Source organism: Thunnus thynnus, chromosome 21 (assembly GCF_963924715.1).
Source record: "Thunnus thynnus chromosome 21, fThuThy2.1, whole genome shotgun sequence".
Lineage (NCBI taxonomy): Eukaryota > Metazoa > Chordata > Actinopteri > Scombriformes > Scombridae > Thunnus > Thunnus thynnus.
The window spans coordinates 6911960-6931610 of NC_089537.1; the positions used below are offsets into that span (position 1 = coordinate 6911960).

Sequence of the window (19651 nt, forward strand, 5' to 3'; positions counted from 1 at the left end):
ACTTTTGTCTCACACAAAATCGCACTAGATTTCCTATTTCCACCATCATCCTTTTGTTCTTCTAAATTTTCAAATTCTTGCACTAAATCTTGGCAACATATCACTGTATCTTGACATGATGAGATACATTAAACGTTATCATATCTGGTCTTAAAAGGCTGCATTACAATAAATTGTTTTTTTGCTATGTCTTGATCAGAATTTCACGTTTAGGGCAGTCGTGGCCTAAAGGTTAGAGAAGCAAGCTTGTGACCGGAGGAATGCTGGTTCAACCCCCCAGACCAGCAGGATAAACCTGGGTGGGGAGAGTGAAGAAGCAGCACTTGCCCCTCCTTCATTACCACCACTGAGGTGCCCTTGAGCGAGACCCTTAACCCCAACTGCTCCAGCAGAGCTGCTAAGTGGCAGGCTGTGGTTGTACTGGGCAGCTAACTGTGTGAATGTAATCGAGGCTTTCCTGGAAAAGTGAAATTCCCCTGAATGAATAAAGGTTAAAGTGCTCATTCACAATACTGGTTAAAAATAGAAGTACCAATTAGACCCAGAACGCTCCTTAAACTACTGTATTTCCAAGTTATCAGCAAAATACATCACACATAACCTGTAGTCTCTTATGCTGTGTTATTAATTCATACGGTAGGTGGGTGCTTTCAAATGTGCATATAAAAAGGAAATGAGGAGTTCAAAGAGACAGAAACGCATCTGCAAATTTCAGTCATCGTGGAAAGATGAATTCACTTTTCTCCCTGGCAGATCTAAAGAGGAAGGTTGTTGATTTGATGTCTGCGTAGAGGAACGGAGATGGAAATCATATTCGTTTCCACAGAGGAAGAGAGATGAGCGTATACTGTGTATATATATATATATATATAAGGAGAGATCAGGGTATCAGAGGCAGAAGGAAAAAGATGTGTACTGTGCAGACAAGTGTTACTTTAAACATGAAAAGGTTGTAAAATGCCCTCTCAAGTCAATTAGAGAGAAACAAGAAAAGGCTGTAGATTCGCTGGCTGGGCGCCGAACTGCTGTTGCACTTCTCCTCCGTCCCTGAGAGCTCTAATAAATAGCAATCAGAGAGAGATGAAAGTTCAGCGTCTATACTGTTATGCTTCATGCTCATTTGCATCTGTCGTAAACATTTTAAGAAAGGAGTCATATTGCGGGTTTTAACGCGAGGCAGATCCTAGCGGGGAAAGCGTAACGATGTGTGGAAATCGTTAGTTCAACACGCAGCTCTTATTTCAATTTTTTTTTAAAAATCCGCTGGTTTTACTCGCTCATTTGTTATTTCAAGGCAGCCAAAATCAATTTCAGAAGATGAGATTTTATTGCAATGAACGATTATGTGTTTTAAATATATCGGCGTGCCCTCGCACAGCTGGAAATCGGTCTTTTAGTCACGTTCGGTAAGTATAGCGTAGAGGATAAAAACATAAAAGCAGTCAAACACATAGATATGTCTCAGGAATGATGAATAGAGAGCATCAAGTGCCGGCTCTGCTGAGTCTATCCCTTTCTCTATGTCGCTTTTGCCATTTACAGTTGCATCACGTGCGTGGGCGTTCGTGCGCGCGCTTGCATAAGTGTGTGTCAGTGTAGCGCGGGTGTGGGTGTGTGTGTCTGCGAGCCTGTGTGGGTGTTTCTACGGGGGTCTGTGCGCGCTTGTGGACGTGGCTCTTTATGTGTGTCTAGATGGCCCAAGGACAGATGTGGGTGCCTGGCATTTCAAGAACCGATGTCAAAGACCTTTAGTTCTGTATCTGATGTGTGTGTGTGTGTGTGTGTGTGTATGTGCGCATGCGTGTGTGTGTGTGCTGTGTTCAGGAGATCGTGTCGAGTCATGAATAAATGAAGTGACAGAGAGAAGAAGAGAGCGAGGGAGAGACATAGAAACATGGCGAGAAAGAGGTCTGACATTATTTCTTGAGAAAAAAACAGAGTTCTCAAAAGATGTCAACAACCGACATCTGCAGGAAAAACGTGCAGGAGAGTCTTTTGTTTTGCAGATTAAAGCCTTTGTTGTACAAAAAGAAAAACAGAGAATAAAAAATACTTTTATAGGTGCTGGATAAAAGACTTGAATGGAGGGAAGATTTATAATTCTAGTTTCTATATTGAATATTATAATCTTTTAATTGTGGATATTCCCCTAAAAATATCATGTTCAGTAGATTCTACTGAATCTATTTAATGACAATCTCTGTGAGATTAAAATGTTTCTTTATTCAATTTATTGAGAGCTTTCAATTGGGTCTGTTTAGTTTTTTTCACAGCTTTAGTTATACAAAGTTTCTTTAGTGTAAAAAATAATAATAATAGTTTTGCTAGTTGATAGCAGGTGAAGGTTTTAGAGCTTTAGAGTTTAGATGTCACAGAATCTGTGTAAGTTGGATCTACTGCGGGATTCTTCTTTTATCCTTTTTTATTTTTGCTAAAGGATGGTTTTGGCAATAAATGGAACTCATAATTTGTATTCATAGTGGTTCACTGTCTGGAGGTTCAGCTAATCTCTTGGTACCGTTTTTTAACTGATAAATGACTGATGTCACCTGGCTGCGATGCATTTTCCCCTCGGGGACACTAAAAGAAGACTAACTGATTGATTGACTTGGAAAATTATGAACTTAGGATTCATTGCAGTTAACAAAAGGACAAATATAAATTAATCATTCTGTTGCTAATGTCCTAACATAAAAATATGGTCCAAATCTAAGTGCCCTGCTGCCAAACAAAACTACCGCGGCCTCTCTCTCATGCCCCAGATGAAAGACATTAAACTAATGGACCTCGTCCAGCACCTGATATAACCCCTCTCACCATCTATCACTCTCTCAAAGAGCAAGAGGAGAGAGGATACAGCGTGATTTCATGTTCGTGTCATATGGGAGTTACTGTAATTATCAGTTTCTGACTGGTAAATACTGGTTCAAGTCACCATCCAAGTCATAATTACGACTGGGAAACGTCAAGGTAATTAAACCCAAATTGAACGGATGTGGTGCTATATTATTAATGCACAGTCATTTTAAAGGGGACATATCATGCACATTTCCAGGTCTATATTTATATTCTGGAGCTCTACTGGAACATCTTTGCATGATATAAAGCTCAAAACACTCCTTATTCATCTTATACTGGCTCTTTATGCAGCCCCTCGGTTCAGCCTCCGTCTGAAACAGGCAGTTTTAGCTCCTGTCGCTTTAAGACCCCCCTCCGGATGAGCCCACTTTGTTCTGATTGGTCGGCTTCAGAGGCCACGCAAACATACAGCTGTAGTAGGATTTCACTTGTTTTTCTTTACTTGAAATGGAAACTTCTCAAACACATCCGTACGTGTTTGAGCCGGAATCCGATCGGATAACGCAAACAACACATGGAATAACCGTAGCAGTAACCTTAGCAACAAAGACTATGAAACAGACAGCGGTTGGCGGGCATGTGCGAACAATCTGACGTCAGTTCAATGAGGAAGTAGAGGTAATGTTGCATGCAGAGCAGTCTGAAGCCCTGGTTTTTCACTTGAAGGCGGCATTATTACATATGTTCACCTCAAATTTTGGAATTTTGACCATTTTTAATGTAGACATCCGATATTATCACAGTATATAAATGACAGAAAATCACAAAAAGCATGATATTACCCCTTTTACCGGCTGACTGTCTTGAGTTGTCCAGTGACATGAACATTTGAATAGGTGTAAACACAGGAATCTTTAACAGGTGTAGACATTGAGTTACTTCCTTTGGATAAACACACTGAATCTGTGTACAGGACAAACACAGTGATGGAGGGGCCTTACCTGTCCAGCCAGGCTAGCAGGCTCTTGGCGGCGGTGATGAGGTCGACCACGGAGGTAAGCAGATCGTTGGGGAGCCGCCGCGAGCTTCTGCTTTCTGATTGGCTGCTGCGGCGGCGGCCGGAAATGAAGTTCTGCAGGTTTTTGGCCGAGGCGCCGAGTTTGTGAGCCAGAGTCCTCACACTCTCCGTCTCCAGACCTGAGTTCTACACACACACACACGCACACACACACACACACACACACACACACACACACACACACACACATACAGATTAGCTGGACCATCAGACAATGAACCATCATGAATACAAATTAGAATCTCATTTGTCAACATGTTTACCAGCTTTTCTTAAGGAGTCTGCTGCATATTAATGATTTTATGACATTTTCAGTAGAGAGAAAATAATCATACTGACTCCAACAGAAAGACACTCAATAGATTCAAAAAATATCAAAACTCTTGCTTATTTATGTTTTTGCTTGAATCTATTTACTGATTTTCACATTTTTATCACATAAAGTAAGGATATCAACATTAAAACAGAACAAAGAACATTAAGAAAAACAAACAAACATAAAGGAAACAGGAAAATTGTACATAGATAGTTAATTAGTTCATCACTTCATCAGAAAATTCAAAGCCGGTGGGGTAACTTGGACTCCAGAGTTTGAAATGTTTGTCATTGGCCTTTTGCAGCATACATACGTCAGTGTTTAACAGTTGGTGCTTCAGATTTGTTTTCCTTTGAAGTGCAATACATTTATTATTATTTATGTCTTATCAGAATGTAACAAAACCAACTTGTTTACTTGTTAAACTGCTTAAATGTTACTTTGGGAAATACTTTTTCCTATTTTTCCAGTTACATGAACAAGACATGGCACTTTTACCTGTCCAGACCTTTATATCTTCCAGTTGCTCGTCTGGTATTGATGATCCTTAAGTTACAACTAGCTTGTCTGTGATTTCTGTTTTCATGCTATAAGTAATTTTTCTACTCCTATTTCCAACCCCTATTTAAATTAGATACACAATGACACACTCATTAAATTACTTTTGTATAAACTGATCTTTTCAACTTCTGCTCAATGATCAGTTTCAACCAATTAATGCTGTTATATATTAAGAAACAAACAAATTAAACCAATAATTATGCATTATCCCACTGGGTTTAGTGTTTTTATTATCTCTCCCCAAATACCATATGAGTCATTTTAACATTAAAGGTAAACTTCAGGAATTTTAGGTGTAACTTTTTCAATACAAATATGTCACATTTCACACTGCTCAGCCTATAGTTTAAACAGGATCTATTTCATAACCCAAAACTCTTCCAATGAGTCTGTTTCTTAGTTTGTGTCATTTGGGAGATGCAAGGGTTTAACACTCAACATTCACAATTTACTCCCTGCAGTCCATCGCGATGTGCACTCAAGCAGAACGGCAAACACTACAGCAGCAGCTGTAAAGATGCTAATGAGAATCCAGCACTGCATTTGAAGTACAACATAAATACAGAAACTCACCAGAGCACAGAGCAAGTCGACTGCCTCCAGTATGAGCTCCTGGTGTCCGATGCGAGAAACTCCCAGCTCCTCCAGCTCGGCGTGGCTAATCCTCAGCAGCCGCTCCCCGCAAACACCTCCACGCTCAAACACACACACATACTGCTGCAAGCAGTCGTCCAGACCTATAACAAACACACATAGTATTAAGGTTACACACTGTACACTCATATTTGTTCCAAAATGAGATCACAACCACAAGAACAAAAAAAAATCAATCTTTTTCTTCTTCTTCTGAGTGAGTGGGAACAAAACCAGATTCGTGACAGTATTTGTTGTTGATGAAAATGTTTCTTCTATCAAACTCCAATGAACAATAAGCTGTAAATAACCAGGTTTGAGATAGTGTCTATATTTCACCACAGTGTCTCTATAATGAATTCACAATGAAAAAGCAACAACTTATCAAGATATTTCTGTCTGTATCTGACACAAATTAATATTTTTAGCTAAGCTAGCAGCACTTTGGTCCAAACAACAATATCTCAACATCTACACAAGAAATTGCTATGAAATTTTGTACAGATATTAATGATCCCCAAAGGATGAAATCTAATGACTTTGGTGACCCCCTGACTTTTCCTCTGGTGCCAGCAGGTTCACGTTTGAGATTTTAAAGGACCAGTGTGTAGGCTTTAGTGGCATCTAGAGGTGAGGTTGAAGATTGCAACCAGATGAATACCCATCCCCATCCCCCCCCCCCCAAGCATGTAGGAGAACCTACGGTGGCCGTGAAACTCATGAAAAACGCGAGAGGTCCTCTCTAGACCAGTGTTTGGTTTGTCTGTTCTGGGCTACTGTAGAAACATGGCGGTGCAACATGGTCGGCTCCATGGAAAAGGACTCGCTCCCTATGTAGATATAAACGGCTCATTCTGAAGTAACGAAAACACAACATTTCTTATTTTCAGGTGATTATACGCTAATTAAAACATACTTATGAATATTATATTCCATTTCTGCCAAGTTTGTTCTGCTAGATACAGCTAAATTCTACACACTGCACCTTTAAGTCAAATATCTCAACTATTTGATGGATTGACATTAAATGTGGTTCACACACTCATATCCCCTTCAGGATGAATTGTAATAACTTTAACGTTCCCGTAACATTTCATCTAGCGCTGTCATCAGGTCAAATTTTTAATTTGTTGAGACTTTTGTTTATACAGCAGTGCAGAACTGCCTGAGTAATGCATATGCCTCACATAGCAAGAAAATGTATTTCATTATTCCAAAATACCTTTTTTTTTCATTATAATGATAAAGTTTTCTCATAATAGTATTTGCTTTTGTTGTGACAAACACATCCAAGGTGCTTTCACAAACCCATCTACAATGTCACTTTGGTTTTTTTGTCCAATATGAGACGAACACTGTCCGCATGCTGATAACAACCCCATCTAGGTTGGCAAGTAAGAGAAGAATTTCATTATGTGTTGACCCGAAAACAAGGTAAGACTTTATCAATTTACGCTTCCATTTCAACAGCAGCAACACTGCTGTTTTTATGAGATACAGATGCACTCCAATATTTCTTGTTATAGCAAGTATTTATATCTCATTATAACAAGAAAATGTACTTGTTTTAATGTGAATAAACATCTTGTTTTATTGAGTTGTTTTTATTGTTATGAGAAAAAAATGATCATTATAACTCTTTCATTATAACAAGAAAACCTTTTTTGTTATAATGTAATACTGAGCAAATATGTTTTTTTGTCTTATGGCAGCAATAAGTTGCTGTAAGTTTATAACCAAATACCTGCAAAACTAATGATATTCAACCTTAAAGATGTAAACAGGTAAACATCATATCTGTGGTACAGCTTAGTATTAGCATGTTAGCATTGTCATTGTTAGCATGTTAGCATGCCGATGTTAGCTCTGTTCCAAAGTAGCCTAATGTTTCTGTTGACTTATTAGCCTTGTTATAAAACAAAAGTAAGAATGTTTTAAATTGTTTTAAACAGAAGTCAACTTGTTTCAAGACATTTCTAGAGATTATTGTCATTATCTTGAAACAAAAAAGATGAAAACACTGATTTGCGTCGGAACAGGGTTGAAATAATCTTACTGCACTTGCACATTTTTAGAAAGAAAGACTTTAAGCATTCAATTACAGAAAGTTTACTTTTACTGTTTAAGTTTACTTTAAAAAAAAGTAAAGTGACAAATAAGAGAGAAGAACAATAAGCAAGTAAGGTCAAATGAAGATCGATTGCTGGTTGAAGGTGCTTATAGCGACTAAACTTCCTGTAATCACATACGTATTTATGGCAATTAATGAGATTACTGGGGAAAAATGGGCCCAAGGCTCATCCCCACAACACCATCACTCTTCATGACCTGCTCACTGCTCAGACACTCTTCCACACATTCATTCCCTGATCGATAATCAGACACTAGTTGAAATTATAGGCTTCAGGCTGCACTCCAGAAGCACTAATCAGCTTTCATTACAACACTTTTCACCAATGGCTTTCCTCCTTCAAAGTCTGCCTACGGAGAGGACAGATTTCTTAAAGTCTGCGCAAGAAAATGCAAGACAGATTTTTGCTTCTGCTTGTAGCAGTTTGTTTCAGATAATACAACAGCTGCTGTGTCATGTTTTTGAGACATTTTAGCTTGTTTGCACTTTTGTAGATTTCAGCCCGACACTGTTTCATAGCCAGAATAGCATGAAGTAAAAGTATAAAATACAGTATGTTTTCAGAGACAGCTGAGAGCGACAGGAGGCGTTTTAGGTCTTAGTTTGTTTATTTTTCTGTCTTTTTTTTTATTCAAAAGGGAGAAAACATTTAGTTCCTGTCCATTTACGAGCTAAATGTGTGACTGAGGCCTGTTTGTCCATTGAAAGGAGAATAAATGGAGAGAGAAGAGAAATAAAGAGACTCCCTTTTCTTCCATCTCCCACTGCGCAGAACGGACTGATACAGATAATCAACAGGATTTAGACTTCTATTCTCCCAATTCTACCAAAGCTGAACATCGCTTCAAAGGACCGTAACAGTTATTTTGAAAATCTTATCTCATAAACGTCAAGTCATGTTCACCAGGATTTTTTTCTGACCGTTTTCCCAATGCATCATGCTTCACAGGTTAAGATTTATCCTGAGCTGATTTAAATACAGGTGCTGGTCATGTTACATGAAAGGTGTAAGGACAGCTCTGGGACTGATTCAGAGATAATTGCAGGTCACAAAAGTGGATCCATGGAGAACACATGTAGCCTCGGTTTAATTTGCACAGCAGCAAGTAACTGCAGATCTTCGAACGGATGATGGAGTTTCCCTTTAGCTGGACAATTTTGTGTGTGGTTTTTTTGTTTTTTTTTGATATTCTGACTCAAATTCAACTTGGACATTTGCACCACTGCTTGTGTTTTTACTCACAGGCATGTTGTTACATTCATATGGGAGGTGACAGTATTATAGTTTCACCAAAGCAGGATTTTTGAGGCTGATACCATTTTTTGAAAAATCTGAGAATGATGCATGTGCCAATATTAATTTTCTTTACACAACCCTGACACAAATAAACATTTATTATATGGTTCCTTTAGATTTGTTTTTCTAATAATTGCGGCCAATAATTGTACTTGACAGTTGGGAAATACAATTGTCACTACTCTGGTGGACAAACTATATGATTCTATACCACTAAATGAAGCTTTAATGAAAGTTTAATCAAGTCAAAATCCCTCTACTCACAATTCTAACATCACCATAACTGATAATGATCTTAATGATATTTCTACCTCGTTCCTCGAGCCGATCCATCCCTACATGCTGTTCTTTAATGATCATCTCCATTCTGCTATTCTTTCTTTCAGACCTGCCATTGCGTAAACCACCTCCTCCCCATCAGCACCATGACCCTCCTTCATATCCAAGGAGACTCATCCAAAGATTTCCATCAACCACCTGCTGGCTCCACTTCACCACCACCACCACCAGCGTCTAGTCTCCAGGGGGATCCTGTCTTGTCTCCTATCTTCATCCGGCCCTTAATGAAGATGCTTCACATCAATGGAGTCAAATTGCCAAATATCTTTCTCCGTTGCTATCCTCAATAATTAAGCACCAAGGATTGATCTTTCCTTATTGAACTTTAGAGAGGTGATACTGTTTTAAAACAAATCTTTCGCATTGGCTGACATATACGCCAATATCAATATACAGCATCTGCAATGAGCTAATATCAGCTGACATATTGGCCTGGTCCATTTATCAATTTTACAATCTGTTTATCTGTTTTGCAGCACTAATAACATCGCACTACTTCCACACAGCAGCATGGTTTGTAAGTGTTATCCAGTAATTTATGGATGTACAGTAAGTACATCTTAAAAAATAACTGCTTTTGCATCCTCCTGTGCCAAAAAATGAGCACTTTTTGTACACTTGTAGAGCTGAAACTACAGCAGAGACAGAGGAGTCATATGAAGTTTTATTGATTTCAGAAACAAAAGGGCCTCAGATCAGCACTATCTGTGAGTTCGTGTCCAGCTAAGAGTCTCCGAAGGACCTAAAACAAACTCTATACCTGAAACAAGAGTCGAGAGACTGGAACAGAAGAGGTAATGGATGGGCAATTAGGCAGTCATCCAGGTAAGGCTTTATTCTCTGTTGGATTGTGTAACGTCTGTGTTGTGAGTACGTGTGGGACATTCTCTTTAGATCTGCGAGTGAGCAAGTGGGTGTGAGCATTGTTCATGTGTGTGCGTATGTGTATGTGTGTGTGTGTGTGTGTGTGTGTGTGTATCAGCTGGCCAGAGCGGGTTTGCTGAGTCAAAGGAAAGCAGATCAAGACAGAGCGGCTCAGCGGCAGCCCCTGGCTCCCAAAACAATGAATGTATCCAGCTTCTAACCTCTTAACAAACAGCCAACTGGCAAACACACAGTAGTACACACATACACACACCTCTGAGGAATGAGCATTGATTTCCCCCCGCTTTATAATACAGTATGGTCCCCGCTTTATAATACACTCATCTATCATAACCGCGCTAACAAAGACGGAAGGAAAAAAAAATACAGGGTGGGAAGAGAGCGGAGGAAGAGAAGCAGCAAAAAAAAAAGGAAGGAGGAGGAGAGGAAAAGAGAAAAATCTTTAAATTAAATTGCATGTATTTCACACACGCTCCCAACGCTCTCACTCCCAACTCGTCACATATGGACGCTTGATCAGGAGCCCTTGGCGTCACTTTTTATCACACTGGGTAACCCTTTAGCATAATTTTTGAAGTGGTTTTTTTTCCCCCACCCGCATTCTACGAAGACCTGCCCGTACTCTGCCGCTGATTGGCTCTGACCCTGATATTCTCACCCTAACCTTTACTCCTCATGACTAAATCTAACCAACGTAACCAATGAAGGCAACGGGTACTAGCCAATCAGAGGCAAAGTAGGATGGAAAAAAAAATAAGGCCTCCAACAACGTCTGAAATAGATGCCATGAGACCGATGACGTCTATATAAGGTGGCAAATTTCTATATTAGCAGGAGGCGGGTTGGGTAGATGGTTTGATAAATAGATGACAAAAAGTGGACCAAGCTGCAGGAGATGCCGTTCACTTGTACACAGACTTTGTTTACTGCGTGTTGCACGTGTTGCAGTTCTGTACACTGAGCTTTGCAAGAAGGACCTTCAACTTTTGACCAATCAGCTTTGTTGGTCCCGCTACAGCGAATCCAATTGGTCAATCATGTAAAAAGCCAAAGTCAGTGGCGAATGAAGACAAAAAAGCCACTGTCAGCTGTAAACAAATTACCTGGATGTTGCTGACGCTTCTTGATTGTTGGGCCCATACATCGTGCGCACCAGAGACTTCTAACTTATAGTTAGCCCCCTGCTAACTTGAAAGGGGATAAAATAATTAAATTGTCCTCTAGACATCCCAAATGTTATCAGACTGAATGGATCAAATTCTGAAATGAGTCATGTTGCGGGGGTTTGTAACACTCAAAAGAATTTATCCAATGTTACAGCCGCTCCTTTTCCCATCACTGGGTGTGGGAAAAATGCTTTAAGGGCCCAAAGCGGACCCTGAAGTTGTAAGTCCACACTTTGGCCACCATGTCAAAGGCCTGTAACTAAATGCACAAACTTGCAAAAGAGAGTTTGCAGGCAGACACCCAAATGTTCAAGTATGTGCAAGCTTGCAGCACATACACATAAAAGTTGACAAAACTACAGTTACAGATAAAAAACCCTGTTTCCAAGTACAGCTTTCTGAAAGATATAATATTCCATACTGACTCTGCAATGCCCCTCACAAAAGCTTTAAAGCTTCTTCTAGAACTTGACTGGCCTGCCTGTGAGCCAGACCTTATCGGCATCATTATCATCATCATCATCACTGGCCGACCTCACACTTTTGTGGCTGAATGGGAGCAAATTTTCGTTTCAGAATAACATACCCAGCAATCACAGAGGTGTTATGTCTGGGTGTCCACATACTTTCGGCCGAGTTGCATACTTTTGAATTGCGGTAATGTTATTTTTTTTTACTCAAGTCATCCTAGCACTTTCTCCACTCGACTGCGAGACTTGTGTTTTAATGAGTGTTAATAGCGCACGGTCCCTAATAGACGTGAAGCTGATTAAAACAATGTTGGCTCTCGCAGGCAAAGTGTTACTACCGCTGAGAAGCAGAAGGGGAGAGATACACTGTGTAGCAAAAGTTCATTGATAATCAGCATCGCTTATCGCTGGCAGAGAGGGAGAGCGTGAGTGCCCTGAATGCTAATGAGTTAAATTATGAGTGACATCAGCAGCGACTGCGCACACCCACACACACCCACACAGAATGAAACAGAAACTAAACAGTGTTATACAGGTAACATATGCATACAGTTCAACATGTACAGCTGCCATATAGGATAATTATTGTACTGTATATCAAATGAAAAACACTTAAATCTCCCTCTCACGTTCTATAAAGTGACAGTGACCAGCTGAGTGTATGTGGGTTTGTTGTATAATGGTATCTAATCTATGCAACCGTGCACTCATGTGTCTGCATGTACAATTTAGGTGTACAATCGCCTGTGCGTTCATGTGTGCGCATGTGTTCGACTGGTACAGAAAAAGTGTGATTCATAGCTGACTCACACCCTTAAACTCCCACAGAGGCACACTTTTCACAACAGCAGGCGAGCCAAACTCCTACAAACACTCCTCTATCTCTCTGTCACACACACACACACACACAAACACACACGTCTAATAAAACTAGATTTTGCGGTGACTTCTAGGATGTTTGAGAGGCCTATAAAAGATCTGGCCCTCCCAGTCGGGTTGTGTGTCATCTGTTCCAAGCACTCTGAAGCTTCGGTAACAATAAAAGTTAGACGAGCGTTCACGTCGTCCCTGGGATTCGTAAATGCAGGATGTTGGAAGCCCTGCAGTTATTGGAAGTGAGTTTACGACCGGAAAGTTGCCAGTTTGAATCCCAACGTCGTCTGAGATGATCTTGCATCGGGGATATAAACCAGGCAAACTCTATTACTGCATTAGTTACTGTTTTTTTTGTGCCTTTTGTGTGTATTTTTTTTTTTTTTTTTTGCAGCTCTTCCCTTTGTTGTTTGTAGACTTTTCTGGCTCAACTGAAAGACTGTCTGTATTACTTTCCTCTCACTATCACATCAGTCTTGTGCCAATACAATTAGGAAGGCTTAAAAAAGCACAGGCCTCATGCATGAATGAAAAGTCAGTGGAAAGAGGCCACCGAAGCAAGGAAAATGCAACTTTGCTCAAGGCAACGCTACAGCAAAGAAATGTTCACTTGAGTTAGACATTTTCTACTTGGAAATTTGCATTTCTCAACAAACAGAACACATATACTATACAAGTGACAGTAAATGTTTTGTTCCAATCAGGTATTTACAGCTGGAAAAATGTTCAGTAATTAAAGTCATGAGGAAAAAAACAACTTATGATGGTAAAATATGTTGATTTTTAAAATATTATATATATAGTGTTTATAATAATGGAGCAATTAATTTTAAAACTGCACAAAACAGATTGCTATAGCATGTTTTTTAACTCAGCAATGTTGAAACTGTATATGTTAGTTCCATTGGGCAATAAAATAAACACTGATTTTTCTTTCTTAACTGACCTCAAATTGTGGGCCAAATGACTCATAGTGACAAAAAAAATGTTAGTAGCAGTTTTCTACAGCATTTTAGCATCTTTTAGCTCATTGTTTTGATTTTGTGACCTACAACTTTACTGTTTTAGTTCACTCTCACCGATCAAATCCACCTTGTTTCCAGTTGCAGCTGTTTTCAGTGGAAAAAGCTCTGATGAACCCACTGTACGCTACCCAACCCAGCACCAAACAACAGACAGACAGAGTTAGCAGCTAGCTGGTGAACATAGTGGAGCATTTAGCATCTAAAGAGACAAATATTTCCCTCAGGAGTTGGTACAGACCAAAACAGAGCTAACAGGACGTCAATAAGAGAGTGAATGTTGGACTTACACTCAACAGGTAGCCAGAAGCATGACTGTTGATAAATGGGATTATTGCACCGGATCTGCTGGATGTGTAAATAGGCGACTATTTGCCAACGCATTACTTGTATCAACTTTATAAGGTGGTAGTATATCAATGTTGTGTGCTCAAAGCTGTGCCATTTCCATTTGCTGATTAAGTCAGTGAGATGTGGTTGAAAGAGTCAGAAAGCTAGAGAGTGAATGTTTAGATTAAATTTGTCAAACTTAATAAAGAAGGAACTTTCATGCCCACAACTTTTTAAAAATGCACCTTTAACTTCGACTATAATAATTCTACATTACATGCTATATTTTAAACTATATTTAAAATATGAAAATGATGCATTGAAAACAACTGAGCTTGATCACTGAGCCTGCAACAGTAATGCAACAAGCCAGAGCAGCGTCATACTGGAGTGACTCTGGCCTCTCAGTGACCGAAACACTTGAAACCAAAATTCCCCCGTGCATCACATGTTTGCTCAGTGCACACAACAAACGCAGGAACTGGCTTTTCTGATGCAAACTGAAGAACGTTTTTAGTTAATCTACATCCTCATATGTCTAATCATGTCTCACTTTTAGTCTAAAAAAGATCAAAGGCTGTGGTTATCATTCTGACAGCCTTTTCTTATGACAGTGGTGTCATCAAATGTGTTTGTCCAGCGTTCAATATATATGTGCGAGGGAAATGAGGAGAAATTCAGCCCGGCATCCTGTGTGAACAGATGATAACAGGACGGTGAACATGGGACAAAAACTCCCAGCATTCTCAGCAATGTCAGTTCTCATATTACCATTGAACTGTACCACTCCCATACTGTTTTAGCCACAGCCGTGCCAAGTGAACAGCGCTCAGACCTTTTGGCCCCAAACGCTTGTGGCATATGTGATCTGTACATGTTATTGTACACACACACACAAATACAGTATATCATGTTTCCCTCTGTCGCCACAGACACACCCAAGAGACCCAGCATGAACCGAATACCACACTAAGGCATGCCACGTGTGTGTGTGTGTGTGTATGTGTGTGTGTATGTGCGCAAATGGCCGAGGACCCGGGTGGAGCCTTCTGTTCAGAGCCTGTGTGTGTGTCTGTCAGCTGTTCTGCACAGACGGTCTGAGATGAACAGCTCACTATCCACCCACACACTGACTGCACACACACACACACATGCACACGCACATACACACACATACAGAGGCACATATAAACACATGCCATATGCACACGACCAACCGATAACCCATCCAACGATGAGGCTCCGAGAAACAGTACATCATGTAAATAAATCTTTTGTCACGATTTCCATTTTCATTTTTATTGAAGCCTGTGTGTCAATAGATTCCCTGACCCGCTTTTTATGCAACAGACATGATGAATAACAATTATTGCTAACATTAGTCGATATTAGTCATTTTTCTCAGTTCATGTGGAGGGTGGGACTTTGGATCAAGCTGTGTTTGTGATCAGAGCCTGATGAGACATGGTGCGATGATGAATCTTGGCGTCGCCTTCCAGCGAGAGAAAAGTGGCAGTGATTGACCTAAAGAGGGTGTTAATAAAGGCTAAAAGGTCACATTTTAAGGTGAAAAATTGATCAAACAGTAGGTGGCAGGTTGAACTTTTTGAAATGCCTTAAAGGGCAGGTTCACAGTTTTTCCAAGTCGGTCTTAAAACAACAGTCAGATGTCGATATGAACAGTGAAAGAGGTTTTCCTCACTGTGATCATTCCTCCTGCTCATACTGGCTATTAAATCATCACCCTTCAAATTCTCTCTTTGTGTTTCCTTGGGCAGAGTTTCCCTGTTGAGCTTTGGGACTTTGGCATTAAAAAGACTGTAACTTTGAAAAATATCTACTTGATTTGACTCTTTCAGATGGCTGAAGTTTCATATTAGCTTCACATAAACTTTTTAATATATTTTTGCACAGAAGGACCCCATCACTGACATTATAAGTGCATCATGAAGGGATCTTCTCAGTATGATCAGTATGAACAGGAGGAATGATTGTGACGAGAAAAACATGCGTCAATGTTCTTTTAGGCACCTGACTACTGTTTCAAGACAGACTTGAAAAAATTGTGAACCCGTCCTTAAGCTTTCATATGAACGGCCAGATTTTGCTGCAACTTGTACTTAATTATCCTTCTTTTTATGCCATATTAATATTTCATGTGCAGAATCACTTTTATCAGTTCAAATAACTTTCAGTCTATCTCATTATGAAATATACATATTTTCAAAAGTGACATTTTCTCTTGAAGTTTTTTTTTTTTTAAACAATTTCAATACTCTTTTCCACATTGATAATAATTTGCGGTAACCTTTAAAGTACAGCACAGGCTAGAAATGTGGTGTTAAATTAGACCAGTGGTGGTCTGGAGGTTCGGATGCCCTAGGGTGAACTCTCATTACAGTCTCATCATGCTTTAGGGGGTGCTAGCAGGAGCTATAGCTTAGTGCTACCATGCAGTCAGTGAGTTAGCTCCGTTTTACACCCACGCCTTGGTTTTTAGCCTATACTGATTTACAATGTGCTGAAACTGCACCATAAAAAAATTGTGCTGCATTAGCTACTAGCAGTTTCTGTTTGCACTGTAACCACGCAAGCAAAGATCTCTAGTTATAAGGAGCATCTTTTTTTTATTTTTTTTTTACTATTGTTATGATTTCTGTGCATTTAGATATGACTGAGTTACAGCCTTGGGAATAAGGGAATATGCTCCCTTGTCATCACTGGAGTCTATTGTATTTGTTGTGAATCCAAACTGACCACAACCTCCATCCTCAGAGGAGCAAGAGACAAACATTTTACAGCAACCTTTTCGACTCGTAGGGAATGATACTAAAAATATAGAGTTTGGGTGGAGTATAACTTTAAAAATATAATCCTCAGTGTCGTTTTATCACCCAATAACAACCCCAGATCCTATAAATTTACCCCCAACTCAACTGCAAACTGTGTTGATCTGGCATCTGGAGGAAAATTCAGGATATCAGTTTTGATTTTATTAACTCAATAGATACATTAAGAAAGTTCTGAATGACCTTCACATTGTTATTTTTTGCCAAATTGGATGTGTATTACTTTTGTAAAAAGAAAAAAGGACTATAACCTGGTTGTAACATACTTTTTTTGTTCAAAGGGGCTTATAATGAAAGGTATCTAACCATAGAAATATAGGCTATATACTGATGATAATGATAATGATGATAAATCTGACCAGTGTGCTGTACTTTACTGGGGCAAGTCACTGTTTTTTAGTATGGTTCTGGGGAGGCCTGGGTTATGGAGGTGACTGGCACCGACTGTTTATACTGTATATATGAGCCAATATGCACTGTTACCAACATATATTATGGCAATGTTATTACGAACTTGTACTTAATGTGTTTTAATGAAAATAAGTAACTATAACTGATATAAAACCCGGAGTCCAAGAGGATATTTGTTTCTGTCACCAAGACCAGATGTTTACCATTTTCTGATATCAAACTCCAGCGTGCCTGCAGAGAAAATGCAGAATATGTCACATTGTCTACATTAGCCCCGTTCTCTCCACAGTAATAAATGCTCTGCCGAACAGCAGTGTGGAAGCTGGAAAGCACAATGTATCAGCAGCAATAGCTATTTCTTTTTTTAATGTGTAAAAGAGTTTTACAATGTTCACAGGCCTCTGGGTACAGACCTAATCAGCCTGGCTGCTGAATTATGCATGACTATAATCTGTGGTCTGATCACTGCAAGCGCTCATATAAACAAAACTCAATTACATTTTTAGTTTTTCTTTTTTTTTTTTTTTTTTTTTTTACAGTTTGACAGCAGTATAGATGTTGTAAATTTATATCTTTAGGACTACTGTCAGCTGAGCCCATCAATCCTTCTCTGTTAAAACTCTCTTCTCTCAGCCGTGAAGTTTGGCTGGCACACATTACATCATCACCCACTGATCATCAGGTGCCAGGATGATGCATGGACTCACACACACACACACACACACACACACACACACAAACAGTACACACCTCCCACGCAACATCACATTTTGCCATCCTCTTTCTCCCCTGCATTAATATGCATCAGTCATGATCACGCAGTATCTCTGTGTGTGTGTATGTGTGTGTGTGTGTGTGTGTGTGTGTGTGTGTATTTGTGCGTAACCTACCTTTCATCCAGTCCACCACCTGGCTCGTGCTCCATTTGCTCACCGGCTCCATCACCAGCGCCATCGAGGAAACTTTGCGCTGACTCTCCGTTGCGCGCAAGCGGTGTTAACCCAAAACAAAGCTCTGTCAGCCGGCACACCTCCCCCCCGACCCTCCCGCCCTCCTCCCTCCCTTGCTCCCTCCCTCCGCAGCCAGGTGACTCCTTCACACTCTCTTGGTCCTGTCCGCCTGCCCCTGGAGCCCGGTGTCGCGTCCAGTTAACGCAGCGCAGCCCTCAGTGCGGGACAGCCCGGGCGTGTGTGCAGCGGAATCCGGTACATTCCCCTGCTCGATCCGGTCTGACATGTGTCGCCAGTCTCTATCTCTGTCTTCCCTCCCTTCTTCCCAGTGAGCCAGCCCGGTCCTGCACTCCTGGTGTGTGCGTGTCTCCGCGCGCGCGCGCGCGCGTATGTGTGTGTGTGTGTGTGTGTGTGCGCGCGACAAAGGGTGATAGAGAGGAGTGTGTGTAGGTGTGTGCGCAGCCGCTCCGTTACCGACAGCAGCAGTGTAGGATAGATAAGTCACACCGGACTCTCTCTCTCTCTCTCTCTCTCTCTCTATCTCTCTCTCTCCCTCTCTCTCTCTTTCTCTCTCCCCAGATATGATTAAACTGTGCACGCGCCCCGTGGGTGGCTCCACGCGCACCTATCACTGTATTTTCCTTTGCGAGCAATAGAATGATGCAGATATGATGGAGGAAAGATATTCTCCTAAGATATTTAATCAGGCCATACATGTGTATGTGTGTGTGTGTGTGTGTGTGTGTGTGTGTGTGTGTGTGTGTGTATGTGTGTGTGTATGTGTGTGTGTGTGTATGTGTGAGAGAGAGAACCTCTGGGGACAGACAACATGGGGTACCTACACACTTCCTGCTTCAGCTGTCTCCGTGAGGACACTTAATGAATCCTCAGCCAACCTCAGATCATTTCTCTGTACCCTCAAGCTATTTCTTTTCTTTCTTTCTTTCTTTTCTTTCATGCTGTAATACCCTAATTTGGTCCATTAACAGTTGTGCCAAAATTCATTTAGATATGATGGCGTATCTGTTTTAAATTGACATGTATTCATTTAAAATATGTTTTGGTCCAAAATGACATACAAATTTTGAGGTATAATCCAATACAACACAAGAAAACATCTACCCATGGTTAAGTGCCCTTGAGCAAGTCACTGAGTCAGACAGCATGCAAGGCAGTTAATTCCCATAAAGTCTACTTTTTACTGCCGTACCTTGATACGAGTTGACATTTTAGAGTATTTTTGGGGGCAAGTTGGGCCAAATTCAAATCTGGGATGTTAAGGTCACATGCATCTTAGATCACTAGACCACCGGGATGACCCCATATATTTACATTTTTATCATAATTTTAAATATTTTTACCCTAAATATACTCAAGCAGTTTTTTCTTGTAACGACATGTTGCTTTCTTTAATCTTTTTTATTTATTTTTTTTGTTATGTGTTATGTATGTGAAACAGAGCTCCTTCGTGATGCAAGACACAGTTTAGAGAATTCTGACAGTAAAGAGCTACAAGATCTGCGTTATATAATCTACAATGC

At 40.2% G+C, this 19651-nt stretch overlaps 1 protein-coding gene across 1 annotated transcript in view; it reads right to left on the minus strand.

The window, feature by feature from the left end:
- Positions 1-18204, minus strand: part of cnksr2a (connector enhancer of kinase suppressor of Ras 2a) — a 50082-nt gene extending 31878 nt beyond the window's left edge. Inside the window, exons 1-3 of the mRNA XM_067578665.1 lie at positions 18051-18204; positions 5328-5491; positions 3801-4003 (exon numbers count right to left, since the gene is read on the minus strand). Of these exons, the coding sequence (XP_067434766.1) occupies positions 3801-4003; positions 5328-5491; positions 18051-18114 (431 nt within the window). The 5' untranslated portion in view covers positions 18115-18204. The remainder of the gene's footprint in view (positions 1-3800; positions 4004-5327; positions 5492-18050) is intronic.
- Between the last annotated feature and the right edge of the window lie 1447 nt (positions 18205-19651).